The sequence below is a fragment of the Phocoena phocoena genome, chromosome 7, assembly GCF_963924675.1.
Source record: "Phocoena phocoena chromosome 7, mPhoPho1.1, whole genome shotgun sequence".
Lineage (NCBI taxonomy): Eukaryota > Metazoa > Chordata > Mammalia > Artiodactyla > Phocoenidae > Phocoena > Phocoena phocoena.
In genome coordinates, this window is record NC_089225.1 from 81,038,011 (window position 1) to 81,050,684 (window position 12,674).

Sequence of the window (12,674 nt, forward strand, 5' to 3'; positions counted from 1 at the left end):
AACGAAGACCCAACACAGCCAAAAATAAAGAAAGAAAGAAGAAAGAAAGAAAGAAGCTTTCATTTAAAAAAAATTAATAAACAGAAACCTCAGTTAAATAGAGTAGGGAAACCAGAAGTTTATTTTGGATCTGTTGCTTATTATTTTGTCCATTCCCTCTGCTGAAGCAATCACCATGTTTTTTTGATACCTTTATCTTAAAATACAGCTCTTGGCTCATGTGACTTTTCCAGCAATAAAATTTATTATTCTTTATTCAATAAAATTTATTCAATAAAATGTATACTTAGCCCTGGGGCAGAGCTAGGCTTAAGTGTATTTGGGGGACAGGGGAACCTGCCAGCAGAGCCCCAGTACTAAACAGGGGGAAGGATGGCTGTAGGTCTTACACAAAGGTCTTCTTCAGCATCGTGGTGCTAGGGGTGGATAGGGAGGCAACCCCCGGGCTCACAAGATAAGTCTGGACTGAGCTACACTATGAGCAGCTAAATTCTGGTCTTCCAAAACTGCTCATAGCATCTTAGCATGGACTCTGGCAACGTGGGATGAGCGTAGTACGAGTAGCTGGGAGTCCGGGTGATGACGTGGGCTATGCTACACCAAGATTCCAGGTAAAGACTCAAACAGGAGCAGCTCCACACCCCATTCCCCAGCCTTGACTCCAGGGTCTTCATGCTACCTCCTGGGAGTCCAGGGTGGGAAGGGCTTTAAGGATGACCTTTCCCAGGGAGTATCTGCATTTATATGAGTGATTTGTGAATATCAACTAAATCTGTTCTGAATTGTGTTGGGCTAGGATGTGGAATAGGTTTATAGAGCCCCCAATTCTACCTCAACTAGTCCTCTAGGTCAGGGAGCAGTTTCCAGAGATTTCTCTCTCTCTTTTCCATTTATGAAGAAGCTCAGTGGAGGTAGGAAAGTGTCCTATAGGGCACTATGTATGATCCAGGCTCTGTGCTAAGTGTTGGAAATATTAAAAAAAATACACAGCAATATATGACTGTATCAAATCAACATGTTGTACACCTTATATCAATTGAAATATATCTCAATTGAAAAATATATCAAACATGGCTTCCTCTGGGGGGACGTGGGAGTATGGACGGTGTTGCCCCTCCCCCAACAAGTGAATATTTGAAACTAATTCAAGAGCTTTTTTTCTGGAACTTCGGGGTCACCTGCACCCAGAAAACAAGTCTGCAATCCTACAGATGTCCACAAGCTCGTTCCAGCACACGATTGCCAAACTTGCAATCAGTGAGTTCTGGAGGGTACGGTTGAGACCCTCAGGTGGCTAAACTATATAAAAGACTCTATCCTTGTTGCACTTTCTTGAAGACTCCAGGCACCTTTCTATTCAGGAGTCCAGCCATGCAGCCCACCCATCATCCTTCGTGACTTCAAGGCTGCCTTCCTCAAGTTGAGACCAAACTTAATGCTAGTTTCTTGGTGCATCTGTCATCAAAAAGTCTAAAATTTCTGTACTCACTTTGCTGTAACAGGATCTTTTCCCAATCCTTCTCCCATTCTGCCTTCTTCTTTGACCACTTCTCCTCCATTCCATCATAAATGCTGTCCTGTGGAGGTACAAAGGTACCATGAAGAAAAGCATCCTGAAAGGCTGCATCCTGGCCTGAGGCTCAGCCCTGAGCCCTTTGCAGCTTCCCTCACCTGGGACCCTTGCTGGGGGCCCCATATGGTGACTGGTGGGAGTCAGTTCCAGCCCAGTCACCCAAGAGCCTGCAGAACCCTAAAGATCAAAGAGAACTCTGCACGGCGTTTGCCCTGTTGGAACTGGGCTTCCTTTGAAGACAGGCAGTTGAGCATGTTGCTGATGCTCGTGTCAGCTCCCTCTGAACCATGAATCACTCATCAATAGCACAGGGGGAAACAAGGGAAATGCCAAGTTGTTGTTTTTATTTATCAACTGTCATTGTTTGCCTGGGACTGAGTTGTTTCCTGGGACTCCAGACTGTCAGTGCTAAAACCCGGAAAGTCCCTGGCAAACCAGGACCAGTTGGTCACCATAGGATGGGGGGCTTGTTGGCCCAGCCCTTCCCCTGTCCACTTCCCCTCTCCCACTCTCTCATCCCCCTAGGATGAAATCATGCCCTAATTCCGGTTTCCTGGGGCTCCATCAAATTAGCTGGCTAAGTGGATGGGCTGTGTTCTGAGGTACCCCCTACTCTGCTTGCTAGAGTTAGTGCAGAGCGATACAGTCCTTTTGGGTGGCAATTTGGCCAAATGCATCAAAGACCTTACAAGTGTTTATCCTTTTTGACCCAGTACTTTACTAAGATCAAAGATGTTACAAAATACAAATATTAACAGTGGTTGTCTTGGGGTGGTGATAGTTCATTCTTTTTGTTGTTGCTGCTGTTGTTGCTGTTGTTTTAATTAATTAGTTTTATTCTTGGCTGCGTTGGGTCTTCGTTGCTGCGCGCGGGCTCTCTCTAGTTGCGGCGAGGGCGGGCTACTCTTCGTTGCGGTGCGCGGGCTTCTCATTGCGGTGGCTTCTCTTGTTGTGGAGCACAGGCTCTAGGCGTGTGGGCTTCAGTAGTTGTGGCACACGGGCTCAGTAGTTGTGGCTCGCGGGCTCTAGGGCGCCGGCTCAGTAGTTGTGGCACATGGGCTTAGTTGCTCTGCAGCATTTGGGATCTTCCCGGACCAGAGATCGAACCCGTCTCCCCTGCACTGACAGGCAGATTCTTAACCACTGCTCCACCAGGGAAGTCCCTGTTTTTGGTTTTTGAATTTCCATTTTTTAAAAAACAACGAGCAGGTATTACTTTTGTAATGACAAATGTATTTTTCAACGGGCTCCTTTAGGGTCTGGGTGACTGACATGTCCTGCATGGGTGCCATCACAGTCCGCAGGTTCCCTCTTCTCCTTGAGGGCCACTTAGGTTCAAGGAGCCTGGGAATTTCAGGAAATGATTTTCTGGGCAAGAGCTCTAGATTCATTTCAACGTCATCAACCAGGAATGAGCCTTGCTTCTCTTTCTCTCATAATCCACCAAGGAGCTCTGAATCTCACCTGATATATATGAAACATATTCTTCAGATACTTATATTCCTTTCCCATATCCTCTGGACAAAAGGAAAACAACAGGGTCATCATTATTCCTCTGAAATACATGTTTTCAAATTCAAATGAGAGCTCTCCTGCACACCGTCCATACCTCAAACTCATCTTGTCGGTGGTGAAGCCATGGTATTGCCTTAGCAATCACTCTGGAAGTTTATTAGAAATTTAGATGGCCCGACCCCACTCTAAGCCTGCTGAGTTTCAGAGGCAAGGCTCAGTATCTGTCAATAATATGCTTCTCAGGTGATTCTGATACACCCCAAGTATGAGGACTAATCCCTGGGGGCAAACCTACAACTGAAGGAAAAACAGAAGCAAAACCTTCTGTCTTTTAAAAATAACATTCCTAGTGTACCTTGGTTTTGAAAACAATACATGTTCTCTTTAGAGAACTGGAAAACCAGCAAGGTACAAATATCATCTTTTAAAAATGTAAGATAAAGGAAAATAAGGAGATTATAGAAATTTTTCTCCCTGTGGCGATTAGTCTATAAACTCAGAATTCTGAAGGGTACACACTTTGTCCTTCCCAAAGGCAGCATAAATAATGGGATAAATGGCCCACACAACCCTTACAGGTTTTAAGGCCATACAAATCACAGTGTGCCTGTTAGAGTGTAATGAAACACCATCATTTTACAGGTGAGGAAACTTGTTGAATCGGAACAGTATTACGTTTGTAGACCTTTTACATATACTTTAAACAGTGCTTTCACATTCTTATCACTCTGATAAAGGCAGGTATTCTTGTCCTTGATTCCCAGATGGGGAAACTAAGACTTAAGGAGATGCAGGGACTTGCTCAGACCCCAAAACTTGGCCACAGACCCTTCAGACTTCTGGGGGTAGGGAGGACATTGCTTGACATGGTTCCCCTTTTTCAGTTTCATTCTCAACAACTTGCTCTTCCTGGGCTTGAGAAGGAAACCTCGAAAGCCTGGCCAGAGTCCACCCATGGCCGTGGGAGTTCCTCTGCCCTAGACCTGCAGGGTCAGCTTCTACCCCTTCATCAGGGTTATTCTCCCAGGTCCCAACCGTACCTAGTTTATCCTGGGCAGCCAACTTCTCTGCCTTCAAGGCTGCTTTGTAGTTTTTCTCCAGCTCACTGAGCTGTGCTACGTGAATCTCCTCGAGCTCCCTGTAGGACTCCAGGAGAAGGCCACAGTCATCCGTGAAAAGTTCACCTGATCCCACCTCCCCTCCCTCACGCAGGCAGCTGGTGGGCAGGCTGCGGGGCCCTCACTTCCTGACACATTCTCCTGACATCCATCCAGAAAAGGGTGAGGAGATCCCTGTTTTCACCATCCACTATTTTGCATGGAGACATCAGGGGGCCATGGATGCCCCCCAACAGCACAGTCTTTGCGTACAATCCTTTTGGGAAACTGTGGGCTGATTAACACGCAGGATAATTTTAGAGCCCAAGGTCTCTCCAGCCTCCATTCCAGGAGGCAGATGTCGGCAGTGTTCAAGAGGAGTGTTAAAATAAAAGGCCATATGGGACTTCCCTGGTGGTCCCGTGGTAAAGAATCCGCCTTCCAATGCAGGGGACGCAGGTTCAATCCCTGGTCGGGGAACTAAGATCCCACATGCCGCAGAGCAACTAAGCCCTCGTGGCTCAACTAGAGAGCCCGCGTGCCGCAAACTACAGAGCCCATGTGCTCAAGAGCCCACGTGCCACAACTAGAGAGAAGCCCATGTGCCACAAGGAAGAGCCCGCATGCCTCAGTGAAGATCCCGTGCGCCGCAACTGAGAACCGACGCAGCCAAAAATTAAAAAAAATAATAATAAGTAAATAAAACAAATAAATATTAAAAAAATAAAATAAAAGGCTGTATGAGCTGTTGAGCCAAGAAAAGACACGGAGGAACCTTAAATGCATATCAGTAAGTGCAAGAAGTCACTGTGAAAGGGCTACAGGCTGTGTGATTTCAACTATGTGACATTTTGGAAAATGCACAGCTACGGAGGCAGTCAAAAGATCAGTGGTTGCCAGGGGTTAGTGGGGAGAGAGGGATGAATAGGCAGAGCTCAGAGGATTTTTAGGGCAATGAAATTATTCTGTATGATACTATAATGGTGGATACATGTCACTAAATATTTGTCAAAACCCATAGCATGTACAGCATCAAGAGTGAATCCTAATGTAAACTGTGGACACTGGGGGATAACAGTGTGTGTCAGTGTAGGCTTCATTGATTGTAACAAACGTCGCGTATTGGTGTGGGATGTCAGTGATGACACAAGGTTGTGCAGGTATGGGGCCCGGGGGTATGTGGGAATTCTCTCTACTTTATGCTCTTTTTTCCTGTGAACTTAAAACTGCTTTAAAAAATAAAGTCTAGGGGCTTCCCTGGTGGCGCAGTGGTTGAGAGTCTGCCTGCCGATGCAGGGGACACGGGTTCGTGCCCTGGTCCGGGAAGATCCCACATGCCGCAGAGCGGCTGGGCCCGTGAGCCATGGCCGCTGAGCCTGCATGTCTGGAGCCTGTGCTCCGCAACGGAAGAGGCCACAACAGGGAGAGGCCCGCATACTGCAAAAATAAAAAATAGTAAAAAAAAAATAAAGTCTATTAGTAAATAAGTCAATTAATTAAAAAGATTTTTAAAAAGCAAGTTTGTGACACTTAGGAAGACTTCTCTCCAGCAGGACTACTGGGGCTGCTCTGGTGCCCAGCAGGAGGTGTGGAAGGGGATTCTGTGGGTTTTCTCACTCTCACAGACAACACACATCCTTTTTCTTCCCCTTGGTTTGTCTCTGCAGCTCTGGCTCCTGCCCTTCCCATACCTTCTTCCCATTTTGCCCAGACCTTGACCTAGTAGCCAGGGACAGTAGAGGTGAGAGGAAGAAGAGGAGAGGCGTGGGGAGAGACCAGGCTGGGAACAACAGTAGTTTACCATGAAAACCTCCTGGAGAACCAAAAAACGGCTCTTCTCGGCAATCAACTTAAAGGGAGATTATAACTGAAATGAAATTTGGATGAGAAATTACAAAGCCAGGAATAACCTTCTCCGGGCTGTATTTTAGTGACCTCAGATCAAACCATCCTGCTCTCCAAAGGCATGTCTCTTATCTCCCCTACCCCTCGCCACCCAGTTCCATTTGGCCTTGTCTGAAATCCCAGTGAACTGAAATCCTGCAAGGATGCAGGAGCCTTAGGACCTTCAGTACACAAGAGCTTGTGCCAGAAAGCATACCTCCTCTTGCTTTCAAAGTTCTTCTGCATCTCAGCACAGCGGAGATCCATTTCATTGGCGAGCTAGAAACGAGGCTGGCATTTACAAGACAGGATTGAGGACCCCACTCCCACTCCAACCTGCAACTTCTGAGAAACCTCCCCATTCACGGGGTATGCCCCTCTCCCCAAGCCTCTCCCGCTGTGTTCGGCAGTGCCAGAGAGCACATCGTTACTGAGGGAACGGGACAATTCTTGCCTCGCTCTGCATTGTCTGGTACGTAATCAGTTCACAAAGGGTGCATGGAAACCATCCCTTTCACTATTTTGTGGGCAGGTCTGGCCTCTTTGGCTGGACTGTAATCTCTTTGTAAGATCATGGCCTTTGTTACGTAATTCAATTGAGCAATCGTTGATTGTGCAAAGGGCTTGACCTGGAGGAGCCAAAGAGGCCTGAGACTCAGACCCTGCTTTGATGAACTTAAAACCAGTGTTAATAAGCCCTCATTGGCAGAATGGCTCTGTTTCCGGAGGCAGGAAGTGCTCAGTTCCAGGTGAACCTCCCTTCTAACACGCACATCGGGTCCTCTGGCCAGTGCCTCAGGAGGAATAGACACCGCCAGCCGAGACAAGGGCTCGGGGCCAGCACCCCCCCCCCCCTCTTCTGCACAGTCACACAACAATGTAGGGTGTTCACAGCTGGGAGAATTTTAAGAATCACAATCTGAGGTCCCTCGATGGAAATAATCTCTAAATATGTCTTCAGCAGGGCCGATGCTTCAGTGACTGAAAGTGTGCCTTTTGCCCAGTAACCCACCACAGATGAGGTGAGTGATCTCATGCAAATTATTTAACTTCCTGAGCCTCAATTTCCTTTCTGTAGGAAGGTGACCATGAACTTGGCAGGGTTTTCAGGAAGGTATAGGAATGAATCCTCAGAAGGGAAGGTCTCAGCCTGAGTCCTATGCTGGGTCACTACAGGATTCAGACACATCTGGTGTGTATCAGAGGGCGAGGGGCTGGCCTGCTGGGAAGTCACCCATCACACGTGGGTTCGGTAACAGCAAGTGAGGCGGGGGCCGGTGGGGGTGGGCGGCGGGTGCTGGTGGCAGGAGGGGATGGGCAGATGGGGAGGAGAGGGGAGGAGTTGGGAGGAGATCTAAGGATGGGTCTGATGTATCATTCCAGTCCAGGCCACCAGACACCTCTGCTTAGGGCGGAGAAGAAAAGTCTGTGATAAAATGAATGGTGAATTTTAAAGGGAGTGTTACCAGAATCCCCAGGGAACACGAAGAGTGCAAACGGAAATGAGCAGGTTCTGGAGAGTGGGCTTTGGCAGCTTCACCAGCAACAGGAAGTGGTACTGGAGGCTTCTGGGCAGCTTTTGAGTAAAACTGAAATCCTGGTCACGCTGATGCGGTTACCAAGAGCCTCAGCAAGGTCTGAAATTTAACTCACCGCACAGGCCACAGCCAGCCCTGCTGGAAATGGCTGGCACCCCCTAGTGTGGAAAGGATAGTGGCGTTGAACATGCCAGAAGCTCCCCGAGAACTCCTGGAAATTGAGTTAGGCCTAGAGGAGGGACTTGAGTTCTTGCGATTATGGATGAGGATGGAGTCAGGGCTGTTGCCTGGACAGCCTGGCTCCCAGGAGGAAGGTGCTTGGCCTTGCCTGGAACATAGCAGGTGATCTGAAACTACTGGCCTTTCCCTTTCCCAAAGAGATGTCTGTTAACTCAAGGGCCACTCACCAGTTTGGGGGCAGAACGATGGGCTCTGTTCATTTGCTCTATTATCGCTGTCAGCTCTGAGATCTGTTCTTCGAGGTCAATAATGATAGCAGTCCTGCGGGACAAGTAATCTGTGATCCACGCAGCTTCCGTGCCGTCCCAGTCAGGGCCCTCCCTGGGCATGGCTGGCTCTGGCCTGGTGAGAGCCAGGCCATGTTCTGCACCTGCTCCATCACCATGGGGGGTGGGGGGTAGGGGCAGAGGGTGGTTTGGAAGAAGGAATTTGGCAGTAGGGTGGCTGAGCCTCACACGGAGCCCTTTTGGGTAATCTGGCCAGAAGTGAGCAGGGGTAGTTTGGTGACCCACTGACTAGAAGGGAAAGAGGAGGATGCCAGAAATCTATTAGGATTTGACCTTGACTCGGTAAAGATACTTGAAATGGAGGAGGGAGAAATTCACAGGATTAGGAAATTAGGTGGAGGAATAGGATTGATGCAGACAGTGACTCATAGACAAGGAATGGGCCGGAAACAGGGCAAAGAGGGGATTTAAGAGTGTGGATTTCAGAGTAGATGTACCGATTTTTGTGTTTCTGAGTCTGGGGACTCCATGAAATCTGTAAGGTTACTCAGCTCTATTTGGCTGAGCTGGCGTGAACAGGGTGGCAGGCAGTGCAGCAGAGATGAGGTCCTTGATTCCTGAGGGTGAGGAAAGGAGAGAGAGAAGGAGGACATGGGGAAGGAGGAGATACGAATGAGAGGTTTAGCGGGTAGCATGGAGAGGATGTGGGGACTGGCTTCACATGGTCCCGGAGGACAGAGAGTGGGTGGGCCTTGAATGACAGAGCGGGTGTCAGCGTGCCCAGCGGGGATGGAATCAGACCAGAACCTTCCACGCCGCACCTCTCAGAGGCGTAAACTGAGTGGTATCTTTCGACTTAATGGAAAAGAGATGCAGGCTCTGGCCTCCCAGAAACCCTGACCTTACTCTCAGCTCTCACCCTTCAAGTCCAGACTATTTTCTGAACATTGCATCTACTCATTACCTCCAGAAACAGCTAGTCCCCTTTAGTGTGAGGGACACCCAGCCAATCATTCTCCAGATCAGCTGCCTGACTCATCTGTCTGCCTGACTCAAATGGGCTCAGAGTAGAGAGGTGGGTGCGGAGAGGAGCCGGCGCCATGCTGAGGAGTGAAGGGACGCCATGGACTGGGCGTCAGGTAAGGGGTTCGTCCTCGAGGCCAGGCCGGGGTGGGGCTGAGGAACTGGATGCGGGTCCAGGGACATTGCCTGGAAGTCCTGACTTTGTCCACGTTCTCTGATTCTGAATGCTTTTTCCTAGCAGACATCTCATCTCCCGAGGTGACGCAAATCTGCTCCCTATTCCGAACGAAGCGGTAGCCAGGTGACACGTTTATTACTTCCTGGGCCTCAAGGTGGAAGATAAGGTATAGTGCAGGCCTGGAGTGCTGAGATTGCTCCAGTCTTCTGCTAGTGCCCTACTCACATCTTAAACACAGACATGTGAGGTGGGATGCCCGGGCCCAAGTTCCGCCCGTGCCCTCCCCCAGCTTACCTCTCTCCTCACCCCCAAGCGCAAGACTCGGCTGGCTCCTGAGCGCCCCCACAGGCCTCTCAAATTCAGCATGTGCACAAGCCAACCGCTGGCCCCTGCCACCGCTCTGCTTCCCAGCCCACATCCTCCTCTGCATTCTCCTTCATGGCCAGAGGCCAGGAGGCGGCCAGGCATTGTGGAAACCGCTCAGGTTTTGGAATTAGATGGGCCCGAGTTTAAATCCTGGCTCTGCCACCAACCATAGTTATTCAACATCTCCGTGCTTCAGTTTCCTTATCAGAAAATGAGGATAGGGCTTCCCTGGTGGCGCAGTGGTTGAGAGTCCGCCTGCCGATGCAGGGGACACGGGTTCGTGCCCCGGTCCAGGAAGATCCCACACGCCGCGGAGCCGCTGGGCCCGTGAGCCATGGCTGCTGAGCCTGCGCATCCGGAGCCTGTGCTCTGCAACGGGAGAGGCCGCAGCAGTGAGAGGCCCGCGTACCGCAAAAAACAAAAGAAAACCTCCAAAACAACACCAGCTTGTTATAGTTCTGGAGGACAGAGTCTGAAATGGGTCTCTCTGGGTTAAAATCAAGGTGTTGGCAGGGTTGTATTCCTCCCGGAGGCTCTAGAGCAGAATCTATTTCCTTGCCTTTTCCAGCTCCTAGAAGCTGCCCCTGTTCCTAGTGGCCTTGTCCTCTATCTTCAAAGCCAACAACGGCATCACTCCAACCTCTGCTTCTATCGTCATGTCTCCTTCTCTGACACTCTGACTTCCTCTTTCATGTGTAAGGACCTTTACATTTGCATTAGGCCCACCTGGATAATCCAGGTTGATCTGTCCATCTCAAGGTCAGCTGATGAGCAACATAATTCCATCTGCAATCTTAATTTTCCCTTGGCAAGTAGCAGAACAAAGTGGTGGTTTCCAGGGATTAGGACATGCACTTCTTTGTGGGCGGGGGGGTGGGGGGTGTCATTATTCTGCTGACTACATTCAGCATCTCTGCTGCTTCTCTGAGCTCGTTTCCCAACACTGTCTCCTCACTTCCTCCACTCCCCCCACATGGGCCTCTTTGCTTTCCAGGAAAAGATCAGACGTGCCAAGCAAGTTCCCACCCAGGGCCTTTGTACCCACTGTTCCCTTGGCCAAGAGTGTGCCTTGCCTGAGGTGCCAAAGCGGCTCCTGCTGGCTTTTTACACAGGGATTGCCCTGACTTCTCTGTATAAAATAGCAATCCCACCCTCCTCCCTATGCCTGTGTTATTTTTCCTCGTAGCACTTGCAGATCTTGGATGGATTAACATGTTTATGGTCATCTCCCTGCCCCTCCCCACTAGAATGTGAGTCCCTGAGAGTGGAGACTTTGCCGTGTTCACTGCTGTCCCCCTGCACCTGACTCAATGTATAGCAAATAATAGGTGCTCAATAAAAATTTTCCAAATAAATAAATAGAACACAAAGATTCATGCAAAGGCCTAAAGCTAAGTTACACATCTAAGCTTATAAATATGGATTAAAAACTTTAATTGATGAGTAAAAACAGAGCTGCAATCTACAGAAAACCTTAGACATGGTAATCAGGAGAAGGGTGAGTAGCACCATAAATCCACGGGAGGCTCTTTGCCAAGGAAGTGTATTGGGCATCGTGCCCTTTTAGGGCAGGGAATGGCTTTCTGGGGCACTCCCACTGAGAGCTCCTTTGAAGTGACCTTGAAAGCTGTGGGATCAGAGGACCACAGAATCCACTTGTAGGAGCTGAGGTCTGGGAGGAATCCCATCAGGTTCTGGCATTTCTCTGACATACTTGGCAGCAATTAGCTCAAGTCAGGAAGGGCTGTGAAGGCCAAGAAGGGAGATTATTTTATTCACATACCTTGAACAGTTCCTGTCCCATGGACATGAAAATACTTACTTTGGGGCGACAACAGATTTTGTTATCGGTTGGGCATAATTTTGTTTTTTTGAAGCCGGAGGAGGAGGAGTTAGCCTGAAAGTGAAAAAGGAAATAACGAGAAAGAGAAAATTGGAAATTCAGAAATCAGGTTTAGCACTCCCCAGTAAGGGAGATCCCCACAGTGAAAACAAATTGGAATATATGGTCTGACAACAGGAATCTTTAAAATCAGGACGATCTTGGGGAACCTCAGGCTGAAGGCCTTGGCACTTGTTCACTGACCAGGGGTTCCCGGGCCAGCAGCACAGCTCATCCCCTGGTTCTAGAAGCTCTTTGTCCCCCATGGAGAGGCAGCTGCCATGGGCCCTTTCCCTGCTGCGCTAATTCTGAGACTTCCTCATTGAAAATGACACTCAGCCCCGGCATCACTGGCTAGAGCGCTGTACAGCCTACAGGCTGTGGAAAGCTGGGCTTTCTGGCCCTCTTGGGATTTTGCTGCCAAGTTGACTGTTTCGGAAATCTTGTGAGAGAAAGCTGGCTGTAATGGAGCCCAAGCCCCCAGGCTCCAATCCATCCCAGGTAGTTCTTACTTGGACTTCACTGGGGAGGTCTTTCCTCGTGGCTGAGGGGTCTCGATTAGTTTCCGTGGTCCCAAGTTCCAGGGATCCCAGCAGGTGCAGTAGACGAGAGGGTTGGGGTACAGGGCAGGTCAGGGGCCGCCTTGGCTGCTAGGTCAGGAGGCCCTTTGCTGAAATGGGAAAACGGCAGGAGAGTCACAGTGTTCAGAGTCAGAGCGACAATACTTAGAGACAGATTGGGAAGAACGCAGGGAAGGCCCAAAGCACAGATGACAGATTCTGGAAGTTGTCGATGTGGTACAGAGTCTTGACTATAACACCTCACCCCTTGCCACCTAGGAGACGTGACTTGAAAGCAGTTTCACGTTTGATGTAGCTGAGTGCTTACAATGAGTCAGATCCACAATAAGTGATCAGTTATTGTTATGCCAACTTTACAGATGAAGATAGTGAGGCTCAGAGAGGTCACAGAGGTAGCAAGTTGAAAAGCTGGGAACAAACACAAGTCCATCTGACTCCTAAGCACTTGCTCTTCCATCAGGTCACACTAGCTGTCTCTAAAGCGAAGAGGAATCCCTACAGCAAGTCCTTCATAGACCTTTCTGGAAAATCAGGTCTGTTAGTCAAATTATAGTGCAAGCAGATCTTTCA

At 49.1% G+C, this 12,674-nt stretch overlaps 1 protein-coding gene across 1 annotated transcript; it reads right to left on the bottom strand.

The window, feature by feature from the left end:
• Positions 1-1,415: 1,415 nt before the first annotated feature.
• Positions 1,416-12,154, bottom strand: FLACC1 (flagellum associated containing coiled-coil domains 1; the record flags this gene model as incomplete). Its single annotated transcript, XM_065880167.1, is given in 8 exon segments — positions 1,416-1,577; positions 3,038-3,090; positions 4,129-4,226; positions 6,287-6,348; positions 8,015-8,108; positions 9,284-9,417; positions 11,421-11,538; positions 12,036-12,154. Coding segments are annotated over 8 exon segments (840 nt in total), but the record flags the coding sequence as incomplete, so codon positions are not given.
• Between the last annotated feature and the right edge of the window lie 520 nt (positions 12,155-12,674).